A 21,107-nucleotide genomic window follows, 5' to 3' on the forward strand; every position below is an offset into this window, starting at 1 on the left:
ATGACGGACGGTGCGAGACAACGGAGCAGCACGTCGGGCTCCTCCAAAGACGCAGCTGGAGAGACATCTGGAGGAGGTGGAGGAGTGGCGCTCAAGAAGGAGATCGGTCTGGTGAGCGCCTGTGGCATCATCGTTGGTGAGTCTATGTTATCAATTCTACTACATGGTGCCACCAGTTGCAGTGGCAGCTGGTGGAAATGTTTCTAGGTAGTGCTGTGCCACATCCAATCACTTTCAGCAAACATCCCAGTATGAGTTAATGCAAAAAAAAAGTGAAGGTATCAAAAACACATTACTACTTTGCAGTTAAATAATCAGCAATTATTTTATTCCAACAAGAAGAGTAAATAATGCTATAATAAAATTCACTCAGTGGTGGAATGTAACTAAGTACTTAAATACAATTTTGAGCTACTTTACTTGAGTATTTCCATGTTCTGCTACTTTCTACTTCAACTACATCTCAGAGGGAAATATTAGACTTTTTTACTCCACTACATTTATCTGACAACTTTAGTTATTTTACAGATTCAGATTATTAATACAAAATATAATCAACTAAGAAATTATGTTTTATTATAGATTAAACTACCCAGCAGTATATAAAGTCATTAAAATGAGCTCCACCTTTACCAGCTGCAACATTAAAGTTGAACACATTAAGGCATCAAGAGTTAGAGTATAATGAGTACTTTTACATTTGGTACTTTAAGTATTCAGATGCTAATATTTTTTGAATGCATTACATTACAATCAAATTGCACATTACAATCAAATTACACATATTACTGGATGCATTCCATATTTAAAACACAAATATTGACAATTTGTATACTTTTTATTATTATTATTAGTAGTAGTTGTAGTAAGGTTTTTTTGTGTGTGACTCTATTGGCTGGCCGCCACTGACTAGTTGACTAAATCACTTTCCCCTCTATATTTACTGCATCCATACTGTCTTTTAAAAGCCTGCATTTGTACGTCTGAGAAAGTGTAAAAAAAAAAAAAAAAAGTGTATTTGAGGTTATAAGTGAGAGAAATACAGAGAGGCAAAAGGGAGAAAGAGTGCCATCTGTGTTTCAGTGTGTAGGTCATTTTGTGATCAGCAGTCTGTAAAAGCTGCACTGGGATCAGATTCCACCCTTCAATGAGGAGCTTAAAGTTTATGATGGATGTTTGAAGATAAGGAGTCAGTGATATAGATTACCTGCATGGGCACCACACTAACATTTACACAGACAGTAGCTGGGTAAACTTTAGCTTGTGCACACATTAAAGGGGAACGCAACCTAAATTAAGAATCCCAACATGTGATTTCCATGGCCGAGGAAAGTGCAATCAGTATTTGTGAACATGAGCTCCTCTCTCTCAAAGCCAGAAACCAGAGAAGTCTCAAAATTTGTGATGTCATAAAGTCTGGAGCTGCTCCATAGACAATGAATGGGAGACCTGCAGAGTGTTTCTTTTCTTTTTTTAAATGAGCTTTATTCTGTTGTAGTGTTGTCAGTTGTGAAACAGAAAATGTTCCTATATACTCAGATCATTCCCCTCTCAGTCATCTCTCCCATTCATTGTCTACGGAGCAGCTCCACGCTTTACGCCCCCAACCCCTCCGCTGCAGCCTTTAATCAGTCATCAGATGTCATCATTTCTTTGTAGTCTGGCCAGTGATGATGATATCGTCACCCTCATTCATCTCAGAGGATTAGGCCCATTCAGAGCAATTTGTAGGCTCACATGACTGACTTAAAGCCACAGTGTGATGCTAAATATAGAAGAAAGATACGACTTTAAAGGAGCACTCTGCTGATTTTTACAAATTAGGCTCAGTTTACTCGTCATGGGTGGTATTACTCAGTTGTTTAATCTCTTATGTAGATTATGGAGGGAGCTCTCTGAAGTCTAAGGAAATTGATTTGCATTGTGGGGAATGTAGGATCCAGGGTGGAATTACTATATTTAAAACACTCGCAGTAAATTGCTAGTAATCCATTGAATCGACTAATTGTTTCAACTCTACTTTATGCAATACTATTACTGTTAAACTCAATTTAAAATGATTTAGATTGATCATCAACAATCTAGCAGAACTGTCACTGTTATTATTCGGTCTTGGGCGATATGGCCAAAATCTTCTTTCCCGATATAGATTATTTCATATCGCGATAACAATATATATCATGATATAGTATGTTTTCTTGTAATTAAAAAAAATATATAGTCTATATGAAATAACCACATGGTAAAGCTTAATTTTGTATACTCCTATGTGAATTAAATACTTGACAAATGAAAAATATTTTTCTAATTTAATTAAGAATTTGAGTGCATAATGAATATAACAGTTTTAAGTGAAATTATAGAGATTAAATAAATAAATATTTCCATATATACACCGTTTGAGAATTGAATTGAGTGGTAATGTAAAGTGCGATGTAAAAACGAAACCGCATCACGATTCGATTCCATTGAAAGACGATAAATTATCATATTGAATTATAGTCCTAGTCTTTATTATCATCAGTTAAAGTTACAGTAATCAAACCTAACATTGCATTCGTGACCTTGTCTATATAATAATGGGGGTAAATAACACAAACGCAGTAGCAGGGCTGTGCAGAGTCAGTGGTCATTTTCATTCAACACAGACAGACAAGTAGAGATAACACCATCAGACGACAGGTCGATCAATACAAACACAGGGACGAAATATGGCACAGGTTGTCCAGGTGAGTGTGTGTGGTCTTCGTGATGACCTTGGCAGGAGGAGGAGGAGGGAGGAGGATGACTCATTCACTCCTGTGTTTCCACGGTAACGGGAGGAAAGAAAGGGAGAGTGAGTGTGTGCACGTGGGAATTCCCAAGAGACAGAAGCTGGGAAAAGGAGGATAAAAGAGAGTGATGAAGAGCAACCTTGGCATTAAAGTGTTGTTGAGAAGGCTTTGTTCTTTCTCACTTTGTAACTTCCACCCTAAAGGTTTTACTGGGAAGGCCTCATTTCTGCTCTGCTGTGAGGCTAAACCAAATTTAAACTTTATTTACACACATTTATGTTACCCAGTAGTATATAAAGTACTTAAACTTAGATCCACCTTTACCAGCTGCAACATTAAAGTGATGAACACATGCATCACTAATTATAATTCAATAATATAATATATATTATGCCAAAATGGGCCATTCTGCATTTTAATGATATTTTGATGCTAAATCTTTTTTATTTCTACATAAGACTTTGAATGAAGGGCTTTTACTTGTTTCAAAGTATTTCTACACTGTAGTATTGCTACTTTTACTTCAGTAAAAGGTCTTACTACTTCTTCCACTGCTGCCATAGCTCCACCCTTGCGCGTATCTATACAGCAACATGTAGATAATTAAATTAATAAAACATTTTTATTATCTTTCTCCATTCATCAGCCGACTATTAAGAAACATGTTGGCAGCATTAATGCCCTCTTTTTACGGCCTTCCAGAGTCCATACACCTCGGCGTGGGTAGTCACCAGACTGTTCTTGGCGGGGGCTTTGTCCTTGACCAAGTCACTCATTCATGCTTCTCGTGAGGTCAGGTGACTTGTCTGATCCTCTCGTTGTGAACATGCCCCGCTGGGTTCCATGAAAAGGGCCAACCAAGCACACAGGGACATCAAACGCTTTTATGGCCTATTGTACAGTACAGACATTTATCACTCGCACACACACACACACACAAATCCAGAAACGTGCAAAGCCAGGAATTGGGATTAGAAGTGAACTTTTGGTTAGCTGGAAGAAGGCCCCGCCCTGATAATGCTGTTTTATTAGCTCGCCTGGCTTAGCCATGTCTGAGCTGGACTCCAGTCTATGTGAATTGAATTGCTGCACTTTGATTAAACATTGAGCTCAGTTTTATCCTACCACAGCAGCTTTTGGCATAAGTAATGATGACGCCGAACCCTCCTCTGTCTCATAAGTTATTGCTGTTGTAAATTGCTTCGGTATAATAATAACTCACACACATGCGTGCACACAAGCGCACACAGGCCTGCAGTGTCTGTGAGCGTCTGGCCGAGGGCCAAGCAGCAGGTTGCCGCAGCTTGGTGGCTGTTTGAACACGGATTTAACGCTGGGGGGGAAATGCAAGAACTAATCTTGATCAGGGTTATATCATAATGCTGCACAAACACACACATGCTTGTTGATATTCATAGTCAGAGCGGTGGCATTCAATTATGTGTACAAATAACACAACAATTAATTTCTCTCACTGGTTCCGTCTCTCTGTGTTTGCATGTTTGGACCAAATGATTATATTAATGATTATAGCGGAAATTGGCAGATTAAATGATAACGAAAATGCTTGTCACTTGCCCAAATAGTAGCCTGAATATGATAGATTAACAACACAAAACAGGTAACACAAAATATGCCACAGAATCTGAAATTAAACTGAAAAGCAATGCAAGATTTTCATCCAAGAAACAATCTAAGTAGAGCTGTCTAAGATATAAAATCAGAAGGCATCAAACAAAGTCCAAGAGGAACAGAAATGTGCTCAGAGAGCTTCTCCGAGACCAAGCCTCTTCCTTTGTGAAACAACAGTCCGATAACAAAGGAGGACATGAAAATATCCTGTGTTAAAAGTCGATGAGGCCTGCAGAGATTTGTAAAAAGAATCAGAAATATGACAAAGAGACGTGTGGAAAGATGTGCCTCAAGAGATTCAGTTCAGACTTTATGTCCACTGCTTCTTACAGTTGATATAAATGTGCAGTTGGTCTTAGATTAAGGTCAAGAGAGAGACAGTTTAGCAACAGCATGTTTTTTATAAAAAGTTCCTATTTGCCTGTTTTGGAGACAAAAGGATGTAAAAACGACCACAAGAACAGGAAACATGATCAGATTCCACACAGTCAGCATGTCTCACACACTGTGCAACGATGCACATGACACGGACACACAACATGCAAGCGTGCACATTTGCTCCCCCCTGTAAAAGCACACGCCCACCCTGACATAAAAGTCTAAATATGGACTCATTCAAACGAGAACCAGTCCCTGTTATCTGCTTCTGCAAACTTCATGTTGCAGAAGCACATCAGGGAGTTTGCAACAGAGGGGAAAGTACTGAGTCAATGCGTAGCTGCATTTTTATCCCCTAGATGTCAAAGGTCATCCACTGAAGACCACCGTGGCCATAAAGATGTCAACCTAATCAGGGGTGTGATGGATTTGTTTGTCGTATTTTTTACCTTTCACCTGCAACTGGAGTTACATAAGTGAGCGGCGGTCTTCGCCACTCGCACAGATGCATATGGAAGCTGTTAAAGTTGAACTCGTTTGCATGCTGTCATGCTACCAGTTGAGGACACAGTTTTGCATTTGGAAAAAGCAGATACAGAGTGACAGTTTTTAGTGTTTTCCTTTAAGTGCTGGAGGTTGCAATATCAACATTTCAACGTGTTTGTCTGCAACTAATGATGATTTTTTTAATCATTAATCTGTTGATTTTTTTTATTATTATTAATTATTACACAGCTTTGTTGAATACTCAATTCTGATCTAAGCATTCTACGGTCTGTTATTTCTTAATAGCAGACCGTTGCTATGTATAACAGATCGTTGCTATGGGCGCAGTTCTGATGTCGGACTCTGGCGCGCCGATTTTGTGTTAAATTATTGATTTCTTAAGTAAGTAGGCGTGTAATAAGCGGGATAATGTACTCCTAGCGGGTCATTGTTGTGAAATAAACCACGACAGGGCGATGCAGCAGCATGGAGGGGTGCATCCCAACGCGAAGCATACATTATCCCTTACTTAATATATAGTTTATAGTCGTTTAGTCAAGAGGTTCCCAAACTTTTTATATTTTGACACTTTAAAGTGATGCGATGTCTGCTACTGAAAGCAGCAAATCATCCATTTGAGAAGCAGGAACCAGCAAATATTGGTCATTCTTACATATAAAAATATGTAAATCACCACTATTATGTTGCTACTATATGCACCTACAGCTGGATATAGTATAGCTGCAAGTGATATATTGTAGTTTACTGGAAGTTGTAGCAGGAAAAATGATCCACACACTTCCTTTAACTCTGCAGGCAGAATGTGACGGTATCATTCACACCTTTGACTTTTGTACTGTAAAATGCCACTCAGCCTATTATCCTGTTATGATTCAAAACCTTCAACCTTTGACCCTGACGCCTTTTTATTGGTCACTGGGTTCAAGCACAGTCAACCAGATGATCGGAGGCTCCTGACCTCGGTTTTGTCGCCCAGCCTCGTCAGACAGGAGTGAATCTGTCCAGAGTCTTTCGTGTTGGACCAGAACCCCCCAATCGTTCAGCTCCTGTGTAAAAAGCCTGGCACTGTGATGCTCATTGAGTCTGTCAGGGCGTTATTCTCCCTCCTCTGCATCCCTCCTCCCTCTTTGCACTCTTTCACCCCACTCTCTCTCTGTCTTGTTCTACATAACTCTCTGCTAAGTCAGCAGATTACAGGTTCCCACTTTGCCTGATGGCTTAGCTGCTTCACCGCTGTTTTAACTGTTCAATTAGCAGTCTCTGCTTAACATGTTGGTTTATTCAGCACACAAACAGGGTTGTAAAAATGACAATGACACAATGATGTTTGTGGTTTAAGGTGCAGTTGTGTGGTAACTATTAACAGTCGGGTGTAGTGATTTCCTAGAGTCTTGTTGTTTTAGGAAGGTTGCCAGGTTTGGTATCATCACGCCTGCTGAGGTGGCTCGTACGTTTCTGTTTGTGTTTGAATCAAACAAACAAGAAAAATGCAAGTTAATTTGTGAGCTTTAGAGGTATCGGTAGGTGCACTTTTCTACTTCATGTCGAGCTAGCCTCGCTGTTTCCAGTCTTTATGCTAAACTAGGCTAATATCCTCCCTATTCTTGCTCTCTACTTGATGCACAAACATGAGAGTGGTAACGATCTTCGAAAGTTTCGGTCTAGCAAGGGAAACATTAATTCAATAATTGTCAAAATTGGTGCAGCAGATGCAAAGAGGTCATGATTTTTATTTCCCAATATGGGTCAAGCTCTGAAATACTAGATCCTACATTTCCCATAATACAACTGGATTGCATATTTTGAAATCCCTGCCTTCAAACTCCACTCCCCTAGTTTGTAATCCAGGCTGAGATAACGTGGTGGCGTCACTTGAGTTATTTCCTTAGACTTAACGGAGCTCATCCAGAGAAGTGATGTAGTGATGATGTAATGTGTAAAAATGGTGGAATGCCCCTTTAAATGCACTAAAACAAATCAAATTAAAAAACGTACTTTGCTTTCACCTCTGCTTATTCACAACAATGCCGACAACCTGCACTGGTAACCTGACACCTCTCCCTCCTCTCCCCACCAGGTAACATCATCGGCTCAGGTATCTTCGTCAGTCCCAAGGGAGTGATGGAGAACGCCAGCTCCGTAGGCGTGGCCCTCATCGTCTGGATCGTCACGGGCGTCATCACAGCCATCGGGGCGCTTTGCTACGCCGAGCTGGGCGTCACCATCCCCAAGTCGGGGGGAGACTACGCCTACGTCAAGGACATCTTCGGAGGGCTGGCTGGGTGAGACGTTGTCATCTACTTATAGTTGGAAACAATCTGAGGGGTGTTCCGGTGTATTTTAATGTGACATTTTAAAGTAGGATTTGAGTCAGTAAGCTGGATACATCAAAGCAGAGTTTCCAGTTGTTTTTTCATTCAGCAAGTGCCTGTGTTTTTAAGATTTAAAGCACCCAATCGTCATTTTATAAATCAAAAATAGATATTAAAGGTACAGTGTGTAGGATTTGGCGGCATCTAGTGGTGTGGTTGCAGATTGCAACCAACTGAGTACCCCTGCGCTCACTCCTCCCTTTCCAAGACTGCGGCAAAGTGAGCTGCCGAGTGCAAAACCACATTAAAGCCGTTCACCTCGCTCAGAGGCCATCCTTACCGTAATAACACAACGAAAGTCAAACAGCGGCAGGCGATACCACGGTTTTGCACTCTGAGGCTCACGTTACCGCAGTTTCACAAGCGTGTCGAAGAACTACGGTGGCCTTCAGGTAACGTAAAAACGTGAAACGCTTTTTAGTTTCAGGTGATTATACGCTAATGAAAACATAATTATGAATATTAGATTCCATTTCTTCCGATAGATCTCCCAAAATGTTACACACTGTTCCTTTAAAAGCTATTTTTCATTATAATCAAAGGATATTTTGAGGCATCTTTTTTGCAAATGGTGGATTTATTTATCATCAAACTTCTCATAGTTGTGGACAAACATTTTTACTGACTCTCATGTCCCTAAGGTTTGATAAACCCCCAGGTATGACCCAGTTTTTTAGAAGAAGGGGCCTCTCAAACAATTAAAGTTAATTTGACATGGATTTAGGTGAGCATACCAACATGTCTAGATTCTTCTCTTTATCCCGGCGGATGAGCCTGCTCATGGAGGTCAGACATCTTGATCCAAAGCAGGGGGTCTGCTGCTTGTAGTCAAGTGCAGAAGTTAGAAAAGTCGTAAAACAACATTTAACCTGAAGCAAATACTGACTCATGTTTAAATGGATTCACAAACAATCAAAGTGACTCACGGAGTTACAAATATGTGGTTTTCCGTCTTTGTCAATTCTTCTATCCATCCATAAATGGTTAGCTTTGAGGTAACGCTTCTTACAGTAAATGCTTGGGAACCACGCTAGATTCATTTCCAAGCAAAAACAATGTCGTTTGTTGGCGTAGATTTCACACACACTGTACCTTTGCCCCGACTGTAAACACAGATTAGACCATTGTTTTTTCATACATATTATCAGGGTATTTTGGGAGAGGAATTCAAGCAGACAAAACAGCCAATGATTGTTTTTGTCCCTTTGTACAGTAGCTATCAATACACATCAATGAACTTTTTACCTCCGGGGACAAACCGCTTCCCAGTGCCCTCTGTCTAGGATAAATAAACCGCGTTCAAGCGCTGTTTGTTTTTGTTGTCCTGCTCCTTTTATCCCGATGTGTGTGTATGTGGGCGTGGAGGGGGAGCAGTTATGCGTACTGTAGCGGAAATATTTACATCACCGTGTCGCAGCTGGGCGAAGGCTAGAAAAAGGGGGAAGAGCTCGTAAAGTCGTACGCTCGGACACGACTTGAAGGGGCGTTTCAAGTACAAAGGCTCTTTGTTATGTCAGACTGATGAGGATTGTGTTACACCCATAATGGGCAGTATATAGGCGACTATAGATGCCACAGGTCGCAGGGAGTCGTTGTATAAAATTGGCTAAATCGGGATTGTGATATAGGGCTAAGTAAAATAGAGTGGTGCAGGAATGAGTCCTAAAACACGGAAATGAGTTAGCATTTTAGCACTTCGTCTGGAAGTCAATAGGTTTTTTTGAATGGGTTTTTGGTTAGATGCCTAAAATAAGAGATTTTAACATTTTGTTCTACGATATAGAAAACATCAGAAATATCCCACTCATGAATTTTGCTGTCTTTACAGCCTCGTTGTGTGTACTCGCATTCATGTGACCATGGTGTAGTTTGTTTATAGCCTAACATTAACTTTTTGCTTTCGCCGATTGCAGAGATTATTTTGCGGAACGAAACGTGTTAATATCATAAACGCTTGTTTGACACAGAGCATATCTTCCGCAATAATCCAAAAACCCAATGGAAAAATCTCATTGGCTTTTTGTCGAGGGAACCAGGGTGATTCTAACTTCCTAGTTGACCTACAAAAATACGTCATCCCTTTACCAGTCTACTGACTTATCCCACTAAATGCTCTATTCGTCCCCCAGTTGAAGGACTTAAATAAAAAAAACTATTCTCAGCCATATGTAATGAAGTATCACGTGTAAAAGTATGCACTATGCAGAAGTGTTATTATTTATTTATACATTAATCTGCAAGCTGCATTTGAACGTTGTAGCTGGTCCATGTGGCACTACGTCTTCTACAATACTAATACAAACCTCTACACAAGAACTTTTATAGAGTTTTGGGAGACAACCCAGGCGATGGTTTTACATATACAAGTGGGAAGAAAACATTCAAAACACACATTTAGGTGTTTATTTTACTACTTTGTCTATTTGCGTCTGTAGATTTCTCCTAAAGGCATCCAAAGTTAGCATACCTAATTTGTATATTGAAACATAAAATTTCAGAAAACCTGTTTTTACCCTATTACCCTAAAGTAAAACAAGCAAGACCAAGTACAAACAAGTACTTGAGGAAACTTTCCACCACTGGTGTGTCTACATAGAGCTTTCAGTCAGCATTTGAATGTACATTTTTTACATTAAACACACACACACATTCCAGTGAGACACAATCCCGTTAACGCAGTCAGGTGTAATGATCCCTCAATAAGCTTTCAGAGAATTTCATGGAAAAACCACTCGTCTGGTTTCTCTCCTTCATCTCACCCCCCTCAACGCTCCCCCGTTGTCTCCCCCAGTATTTGTGAAGCTCCTGCGACCAATCTGTGTCACTATCGAGAAGGCTTGCATCAGTGTAGTGTGACTCATCCTGTGTGTTTCTAACAAAGCAAAAACACGTACTGACTAATATCAGTAATGTGCTATCGGTGCATCATGATGTCCATCGGTTAAACCGGCAGTTTGAAAGGCTGCATGAGTCACTTCAGTTAAACCAGCGTTTGCTTTGTGTTGTTTTAATCCGTCGACTGTTTATTCTATTGATTGTTTAGCCTGTAAAATCTCACAAAATAGCAAATTATTTCCTAAAGCCCAAGGTGACATCTTCAAATAGCTTAATTCTCTTACAAACTCAGAGATATTCTATTTAAAATGACGGAAAAAAGCAGAAAAACATCATATTTTCTATTTTATTCTGTTTTGATATACTTTATTACAGGAGTGTAGGAGTTAACATAAAGTTACATTTGCTTACATGTGATGTTCATATTTATATTATTCCTACAATGTTTATATATTTTATAGTGAAAACATAAAATTGATTGTAAATTAGAAAAAAAAAATAAAGAAATTAATATCAGTGATAGAAAAAAAGGAAAAGAATTAAAGGATGGAAAAAAAACTCAATCATTTTTTAATTAAATTTGTAATCAAATTCTCATATTTGAGAGGTTGGAGCCAGCATGTGTTTGGAATTTTTGCTCAATAAATGTCTCAAATGATCATTTAGAAACTGTTAGCGATTAATGTACTATACAATGAGAGGCCAAGCATATGAAATAGAGGTCACATTTGCACCAAAATAACCTGCTTTGAATGGGAATCAGTAAATGGAAGGATGTATATGTGCCATGTGCCTTTGTGATGTGTTTCCTCCTGCTGCGTGTGCTCCTGACACCCTACTGCTGCTCCCATGCCTCTGTGTTTCTAACCTTTTGTAACCCCCTTTTTTGTCTCAGGTTCCTGCGTCTGTGGATCGCCGTGCTGGTCATCTACCCGACCAACCAGGCCGTGATCGCGCTGACGTTTTCTAACTACGTCCTGCAGCCTCTGTTCCCCACCTGCTTGCCGCCGGAGAACGGCCTGCGTCTGCTGGCTGCCGTCTGCCTCTGTGAGTCATACAGATGTTTATTCATAAAAAACATGCAGTTGTTGCCCACGGACATGTTTCTTAAACCAGAACCAATACTCGCTTCAAGCAAAGTACTCAACGGTTTTCCTTCCCAAACTAGGCTTGTTAAATAGATAAATACACAGTGCCTGTTATGTACAATACCAGTGTAACCAGTATTGGTGGTGAGCTGTATGTGTCAGCCGTGTGTCATAGTCATGACAGAAATATTAATCACTTGGATTTAGCAGAAGAAAACAAGAAATTTAACCCACGCGTCTGCTTTCTTGCTTGGAATTAGATGAGAAGATTTACGGGACGGCGACAAAATGTCCAAGTGTTGTAACCCGTTCAACCGACGAGTGATGTTCTCTTCTTAGATTGTTTCATTTGAATCGTTTCTAGTTGCTTGAAGAGGGAAAACAATAGGGCTGTGTACTGGCAAGCGTCTGGCGATACGATACATATCATGATACAGCGGTTACGATTCAATATATTGCGATACTGTAAGCAAGCGATATATTGCGATTTTTAAAATCTAATTTTAGGATATCTATCATAAAGTAGAGAACACACTATCATATGCATAAAATCTGAGTAAAATGAAGTTTACTTTACATCAAACATCATACCATTACTACATGATTTTGTTGAATACTCAATTCTGATTGGTCAATCACGGCGCTCTACGTTCTGTTATTTCTTTATAGCAGCATGTTGTTGTTTTGGTCCTAGTTGACTAAGATTAATTTAGTCGATTAGTCATTCTTTATGCTTTTTTCATGCTGAATAACTTATTTCTAAGAAACTTATGAGCACATCTCTAATAAACAGAAACTCCACAAAGAGAAACTTGTGGAGAGTGTTAGTCGACTAAGAATTTCTTTGGTCGAGGACAGCCCTAAACTTTTTACGGTTATGTTTAAACAAATTGGTGCCTTCTGAACGTAATTTCTAGGAGACAGGTTTGCACTTGGAAATGAAACGTCCCTTATGAGATACATCTTATGAGTTAAACTCTTTCTCCCTCAAGAATACACTTTCCTGGTGAACCACCTAACAGCTCTGACTTCAGCTTTGATCATGTAGAGATAAAAAGAGCGCAGATAGCCTAAAAAAATAGAGCAAAAGGACTCAGCACTTGTTTTGAGTGTGCTTGTTGAGACAAGCTCAAACAGCTGCGAGACAGTTATACAGTCCGGGTTGAGACACTAGTTGCTCACATACTGTAAGTGTCAGAGATACATTAAAGCACATGTTCCGCTGCATTGTTGGTTTACATCATCAAAGCTGTCTATAATTTGCCAGCTATTTAAAGGCGTCACAGATCGGCTGAATTACAGCTGGATTTATCCAGTTTATTTCCCTTTTTTTTTCTCCGACGCTCTTCTGTTTTTTAACCCTCAGTCAGTCAGAGGTCGTCTAATACGAGATATAGCAACACAGCGAGAAGAGTGTAGCGATGAGTGGTGAATCTGTGAAGACATATGGATGAATGTGTTGCCGCCGACGTGACAGTGGTTGGTTTGAAGTTCGCAGACATGAGCCAAATACTGCAGGCAGCAGAGAGATGACACTGGAGAACAGTGTGTGTTTGTGGTGGATTTCAAAACAAGACTGTTCTCTGTTAATAAAAAAACATCCTGTGATGACACTCAGGGAGGAATTACTCCATTAGTCATCACCACTAAATGCTTTTCGGAGAAGGAAAACAACTTTTTTTTAAATTTCTTCCACAAAACACCATTAAATAGAAACAATTTTAGCATGTCTTTCCAAAAATAGATGAGTGGTCAGGGTTCTTCAGTAGAAAGTAGTATCTGATCTACAAAGGTTTTTTTTATGCTCGATTTGGAGAGGACGTCCTGTGACATGCTGTTCGCTGGCAGATGGGCTCAGTCGGCTGCCCTGTTTTTGGCTTGACAAAGTGGAAATCTCACTTCCCAAAGGCACGAGCAATAACACGCACACGTTTGTACTCGGTGAACCAAGAGACTGACTACCACTACCAAAAACTGTAAAAAACAGAAATCAAATCTCTTTTCCTCACATAAAGTCCTTCATTAATGGGCACACGGTGCAGCTATTTGCTCCAGTCTACGCCAACAAACCTGTTCCTTTGCACATATCTTTCTACCAGTTTTATTGTTGGCATGTTTCATTCTGCTAACAAAACAGACTTTGGCAAAGGTTATAACACATTCACAAGAAAGTACAACATTGGCAGAGCTCTTAAATGCTCTGAAGGCTCCGTTTGTTTGGATTAGACAGACTGACCTACATTTACCTGTCTTTCTTGTACCACTTATCATGAACACCCGACACAAAAATGTGCTTAGTTCTGACAAGAACTGCTAGTCATAGCTCTGCCTTGTGTCCATTGGACAGATGTTGTCAGGCAGTCTTTTTTTTACAGATGTTTTATCCTTGTTTTGCTGTTGTTGTTGTTCAGGGGAAAAGTGGGTGAGAGGTTAGTTGTTTCCCCCTCAACTCTGATGTCATCCTTTATGGGCGCTGCATGCATGTGTTTATCTGCTGCTATGTTCAGACATTTCTGCGATTTCCTAAATTTGGCCCCTTGCAGAATATTGTGTAATAGTGCGCAGGATAAAAATCAACTTCAATCTACTGGGCAAAGGTTTTTCAAGGTGTACCGTTACAAAAACACGTGGAGGGATTCTCCCATGGGGTCCATCTCTTTTCTTCAGATGGCCGAGCGCGAGGTCATAACTCTGTCGTGTTTTCCAGCGGGCTCATAGTTAACTCAGCACGTTTCCATACACACATCTTGTATACTCAGCTTACAGACAGCTGAGCGACCCCCTCGGCTCCGCCGTTTGGAGAATGTATCCTCAGGTGTTTACTCGCCGGCCTGCCGGACAGTAAATTGGAGTAGGAGGGGAACAACATGATGCAGTGTGCGTTGGCGAAAGATCGTCTGGTTCCTAAAACAACTCTGTGTACTAAATGAGTTAAGAGGTTTAAGATGTATTTACTCAGGGCTGCATCAGTTGTGTTTTCAGTTTTTCATTTCCTGTTTTTTCCTGTGTGTGGGGGGGATTAGCAGCAGCAGCTCTGCGGCTCTCTGCTGCAGTAATTTGTAGTAACGCTGCAGGAAGTTTAAGTCATAACTTTCCCTCCTTTAAATACCCACTCACTAACCTAGAAACACCATAAACATCTCTACAATAACTACAAATGAACCTACTCTGTGCACCTGCCATCACACACATCTACAGTATCAGTGCGTGTCTGTTCATGTGCATCTGCCGTTGTTCCCTGCAGCTCAACTCAGAGTTATTTAATGTGATGAACTTAATCCCTCAGAGTCAAACAGTCCTATTATTTAATGGCACCCTATTGGCCTGAACCCAGTGGCCTGTTGTACCCAGCAGTACAGATCAAATCCATTATCTTTGTCCCCGTCGGGTCAAACTCGAGTAGCATTTCCAATTATGTTTCCACATGTTGTCCTTCCTTAAAGCCGCCAGATGTTTTATGTCTTTACATTGTGAGATATCGAATATGATATACTGAAGGTAGATACAAAGTACGAATATCAAATACCCGCAGTACTTCAAAAGAAAGACTGCAGGTGAGACACGAGGTGTACTGTACGAGATAACGGGTGAAGTTCAATGCCGTGATGCAGCAACCGGAGTCAAAGGTCGCCGCCGACGCAGTGTAAAGATGTTAAGACACGTCACACACGTTGGAGTGTGCAGCTTTTAATCTTTCTCCATAGCGCGGCTATTGACCTGAAACCTCGTGTCTCACAGGTTTATAAGTGACAATAACCAGTTTCATAACTTCTTCTTGGGAAATAATCTTCTATCTAATGAGTATTACTACTACAAACAATGCAGTGCCAGTTCCTTTACGAGATCAATAAAACAGTCAACACATAAACCTTTATCAGTGTCAGTGTCAACCAGTGTTGTAGTAGTCGAGATCGGTCTTGGTCTCAAGACTAAGAATTGACTGCATCTTTAATCGTTCTTGTCTCTGTCTCTCGAGGACTCAGGATTTTATGTCAAGACCACAACTGCGGTGATATCACTAGTCTGATTTCTTCGTTAACGTCATTACTGTGACTGGATATAAAAGTCTCGTCTTCAGCTCCAACCAATCGCTTGACTTATTTCTAAATTTGAATGTGTTAGGTGGATGGTAAAACATGGAAAAATAGTGTTGAATAAAAATGGTTAAGTTGATTTCAGCTCCTTAGTGTCAGTTTGTATTTGTTGCTCATAGAAAAAACAAAGGAAAATCCCCACTGAGGAGTGTCTATGGTTTTGCATTTTCCACATTTTAACATAAGTGTGTCATGCAGTGTGGGACTCCCACTGGTCTTGTCTTGACTTGGTCTCGGTTTAGGTGTTCTTGACTACAACACTGGTGCCAACTCATATTGTGCAGCCAAACATTATTCAAACCCACTAAAGAGACATTCAAACAGTCAGTCTTGCAGTCTTGGGTTTGAATATTTCACAGTGCAGGCTGTTCTCATACACTATTCATAGCTCTACCAACAAAAAGTAATGCACTTTCGTATATATCCCATGAAATCAATTCGTATGCAATCCACGTAATGTGACTAAGTCGTTTTTCTTACCTAAACCTAACCACCCAACCAACCTAAACATCATAGAGTTTAAATAAGTTGGAACAAGCTGATACTAAACATGATAATGTCAGACAGTGTGGAATAAGGTGATATTAAAGCCACTTTAAGAGGAAACACAATGGGAAGACTGGGGTCAAATTAACAAGCATTAACTGTGTTTTACTGTGTTTTATTTGTGCCTCTATAGTGCTGCTGACATGGGTGAACTGCTCCAGTGTGAGGTGGGCCACCAGAGTGCAGGACATGTTCACCGCCGGCAAGCTGCTGGCCCTCGCCCTCATCATCATCATGGGCATCGTGCAGATCTGCAAGGGTAAGCTCCCTGAATGTCTACAGTACATTCCACCTTAGTGCCTATGTGTGAAAGGAACCGGCGGTCACTGGGGACAGTGTGGACTCCCCGTGGACTCCGCAGGGGTCACTGAGTTTCTGGGGCCCCCTTTAGGTTAAAACTCACATCGCTAATATCAGCACGCCTGTGTGGCTTTGCTGTCTCAACATGGCTGAGGGCCAGTTATTGTAGGGGCCACAAAGAGCAGGCCACAGAGATTTCTGTGTTTGAAGTTAAATGAAGAGTTCATTGATGGGAGGTCATATATGAGGGACGGTATGTGAGAGTAGAAATACTTTAATGCCTCTCTGAAAACATGCCTCGAGAAGGGATTTCAGGAAAAAATGTAATGACGAAGGAGAAAGTAGAAAGATTCCTAAAGATCATGGATGGTTTAGACGTTTACCCCGAAACACAGCGTTTGATAATCTCTCAGTGGGAGCTCTGAGATCACAGTGGGTTTTTACAAATAAGTCGCTGTACAGGGATTTAGCAGAATGTCTTTTACAGCTTGTTTTACACACACTGGTTGCATAAGATGATGGTTTTCAGTTTGGCTGACTAAGACTAGAACTTTAGTGGAAACCGTTTTTTAGTTTTTAAATTTGTTTAATCCCAAAGCTTAACAACATTAACAAACAGGAACACACCCACTCAGTTAGGTTAACACTGAATTTTTTCTGATTTTATAAAATGCTTCTGCACCAAAACTGCAACTAAAAATGTCACCTAATCTTTTAACAATAATATAATAATAATAAACTTTATATGTATAGCAACTTTCATACGAGAAATGTAGCACCAAGTGCTTTACAATGAAGGAAAATAGATCAAATAAACAATAAAAACAGTTAATGTAAAATAAGATGGAAGATAAAACATACTTATAAATAAAAATAAATAAATAAGATAAGATAAAAATAAAAATAAGATACAAAATAAAAGCATAAAAATAAGATGGAATAAAATATATATAATGCATAACATATGATGGAAAATAAAACCCATTGAATAATAATAATAATAATAATAATAATAATAATAATAATAATAATAATAATAATAATAATATAATGAAATCATAAAAAATAAAAATAAAAATAATAACATAATAATAATTAAATCAGTACCCATATTTGCAGCATGCAAACACAAATAAACACTGCACCAGCTCCATTCTCTTCCACTCTGTTATTTATTTTTAACTTCAGTGGGGGTAATTTGAGACTTATAAAACATAAAATCAGAAAGTTTGACGTCTTGTGTGTCTCTTGCATGATCTTGTCCACCTGTAGGAGAGTACTACTGGCTGGAGCCGGCCAACGCCTTCGAGCCCTTCCAGGAGTACGACGTGGGTTTGATAGCCTTAGCCTTCCTACAAGGCTCCTTCGCCTATGGAGGATGGAACTTCCTCAACTACGTCACAGAGGAGCTGGTGGACCCCTATGTGTAAGACACTTTATTCTGCTTCTCATATCTCTAGTAATACTTTGTTGCTGTACTGAATGCGATAGGAATATAGCTGATTTTAAAGCTGCTCCTGGCTATTTCTGGGATTATCAGTAGCATATCGACTAAGCTTCCCAGTTCCCAGTGTCTGGCCACTGATTAAGAAACATTTCTGGTAGAATTTAATGGTTTATTTATTCATTTCCTCTGCATCTTCTGTCTTTTTAACAATCCCATGTTTTTTAATAACCTTGGTATCCATTAATACACCTCCCCTGAGGTACCATTTTTAATTTCCTTCCCTAAATCCACCCCTGTGCCTCCTTCTCTCCTCACTCGGTCTCCTAAACATTGTTGTTTCTGTCGTCTCCAGGAACCTTCCTCGTGCCATCTTCATCTCCATCCCCCTCGTGACCTTCGTTTACGTCTTTGCCAACATCGCGTACGTCACGGCCATGAGTCCCCAGGAGCTGCTCGCCTCCAACGCCGTTGCCGTGGTGAGTATCTCATAGTATGACGCAGGGTGGTCCTGTGACTTCACACACACACACATCTTGGTAGTAGAATGACGCCCTCTAGTGAGTTGTTTGATGCCTTTTGTACCTCATTCATTGCATTATAGTAGTAAGTGAACACATGGTGAAGTAAGCGTCTAACCGTCAGCCTGTGTCTTCCCTTTCATCCAACCTCTAACCCTTCATCCTTCTCCATCCCAGACGTTTGGCGAGAAGCTGCTGGGAGTCATGTCGTGGATCATGCCCATCTCTGTGGCTCTCTCCACCTTCGGGGGAGTCAACGGCTCCCTCTTCACCTCTTCACGGTTAGTTGGCACCTTTAATGAAAGTGGATATATTATCTAGTGGGTGTCAGGGACCCTACAAGATAAATCTGAAGGATGATTAACAAGATATGTGCTCTAAATTTAACGTGTCCTCCTCATCCAAATCTCTCCATAACACTTTCTAGTCTTTCATTTTCATCATGTAACGTGTGGATTTACTGTAGACTTAAATAATGTTTACTTTGTATATAACTGATAATGATTTTTTTCCTTCACAGATTGTTCTTTGCTGGAGCCAGAGAGGGCCACCTCCCCAGTCTGCTGGCCATGATTCACGTGAAACGTTGCACTCCCATCCCCGCTCTGCTCTTCACTGTGAGTAACGCTCTCACCACGACAATCCTTTTATACTATCGCCTTCAGATGAGTCCGTTTTACTGAAGCTGCTGACAAACTATCAAACTTCCTCTCTGTATGGTGAATTAACATGGGTGTGGGACCACAGGGATATAAGTTAGGTGTTGGGAACCTGGTGTGTGAATTTATTTTATTCATTTATTTATATTGTTTTATATTTCTTAATTATTATTTATTTATTTACATTTGTATATTTTTTTATTTAAATTTACTATTTATTATTATTATTATTATTATTATTATTTTATTATTAATTCTTTTTTATTATTATTATTATTATTATTATTATTATTATTATTATTATTATTATTATTATTATTGTTATTATTATTATTAGTAGTAGTAGTAGTATTTTTATTATGATTTCTTTTTTATTATTTTATTATTATTACTATATTTTCCTCCCTTGATTTTTAATACTTTGTTTTTCAGTTTACAGTTACTACCTGTTATTACATGTACATGTTATTTTATTTGTTATGGTTTAGGTTGTTGTTGTCATTTTTTCAAACGTCCTGTCTCTGACCGTCCTTTCCTTCTTCTTCCTCAGTGCCTGTCCACGCTGCTTATGCTGTGCACCAGTGACATGTACACCCTCATCAACTATGTGGGCTTCATCAACTACCTCTTCTATGGAGTCACTGTCGCCGGGCAGATTGTCCTGCGTATTAAACAGCCCGACATGCACCGGCCAATCAAGGTGTGTTTATGTGGTCTTTTTTGCCCCATTTTGGCCTTTTCTGTCTTATAAAAAGCACATTTCATACAAAAATTCACAATAGATGAATGCAAAAAGTGGAAATATTATATATAAAAATACCGAATGATCCTGTAATAAATTGTTGTTTTGTTTTGTATTCCAGATCAGTCTAATCTGGCCGGTCATTTACCTCATCTTCTGGGCCTTCTTGCTCATCTTCTCCCTTTACTCCGAACCTGTGGTGTGTGGCATCGGCCTGGCCATCATGTTGACTGGCGTCCCTGTCTATTTCCTGGGAGTCTACTGGGACAATAAGCCACAGTGCTTCGACACCTTCGTTGGTAAGTTAACTTATTGCGAGCTGTGCCATGTTACATTTTTCTCTATCAGTGTTTGTCATTATTAGAACCACAGATTCATTATATCTCATCAGGCAAGTCCATGGAAGAAGTCAACATTTTGGGAAAATATGCTTATTTGCTTTTTTTGCCAAGAGTTAGATGAAAAGTTTGATACCACTCACATGTCTGAATGTTGAATTTGTATTTTTTGTCCTGGAAAAAATGCTATATATATCCAAGTGAAAGCTTTTTCTTCATACGTTACATGCATACTGTGTCACATGTCATTTGAAAACCCATTACCGCCCTTGTCCTAAAACTCTTTGTCGCTCGCGTCTTCCAGATAAGATGACGTACTTGGGCCAGAAGTTCTGCGTGGTGGTTTATCCGGCCGTAACTGGCAGCAGTGGCAGCGGAGACGAAGGAGAGGAAATGAAGGAGGCCAGGTCTCCTCTGTCTAAGGAGGACGAAGACAACCACAAGTCAGCGGACTGCTAAAGTCTTTATCTCCCACCTGCCCCAAACAGACATATGCAAACGCACACATGGGTGCGCACATGCAAACATACACCACGGTTTGTAGTGGATCTACACTCTTTAATATTTGTATTTGCTTTTGTATCAATCAATAATTCCTGTGCCAAATATAGCTATATGGAGATATTTAGAGTAATATGACCTCAAACGTTTCTGTCTGGGGTCCTTCAAAAGTGCAATAAAGAACTCCTCAATACATGCTTAAACAGACACGTGCTACTCTTCATCATCATCGTCGTCTCGCTTCTCTTCCTCGACACACTCCCTGCACACTCCTACATTTTTTTATTTTTTATCAAAAGACTCTACTGTGATGGCTACACAAAACCTTTTTCTTTATTTTGTTTGCATCATTGTAAATGTTGCTTTGTCATCCATT

The 21,107-nt window shown here is 39.8% G+C and overlaps 2 protein-coding genes across 2 annotated transcripts in view; both read left to right on the forward strand.

The window, feature by feature from the left end:
• Positions 1-20,715, forward strand: slc7a8a (solute carrier family 7 member 8a). The gene is made up of 11 exons (XM_037759252.1): positions 1-136; positions 7,369-7,573; positions 11,394-11,545; positions 16,360-16,485; positions 17,799-17,952; positions 18,326-18,449; positions 18,669-18,772; positions 19,012-19,108; positions 19,701-19,850; positions 20,014-20,191; positions 20,535-20,715. Exons 1-11 carry the CDS (start codon positions 1-3, stop codon positions 20,687-20,689), a joined length of 1,581 nt encoding a protein of 526 aa, XP_037615180.1. The 3' UTR covers positions 20,690-20,715.
• gmpr2 (guanosine monophosphate reductase 2) overlaps positions 15,465-21,107 on the forward strand; it is a 17,305-nt gene continuing 11,662 nt past the window's right edge. Inside the window, exon 1 of the mRNA XM_037759256.1 lies at positions 15,465-15,469. The gene's annotated coding sequence lies outside the window, so the exon portion shown is untranslated. The remainder of the gene's footprint in view (positions 15,470-21,107) is intronic.

The sequence above is a fragment of the Sebastes umbrosus genome, chromosome 22 (genome assembly GCF_015220745.1).
Source record: "Sebastes umbrosus isolate fSebUmb1 chromosome 22, fSebUmb1.pri, whole genome shotgun sequence".
In the NCBI taxonomy this organism is placed as follows: domain Eukaryota; kingdom Metazoa; phylum Chordata; class Actinopteri; order Perciformes; family Sebastidae; genus Sebastes; species Sebastes umbrosus.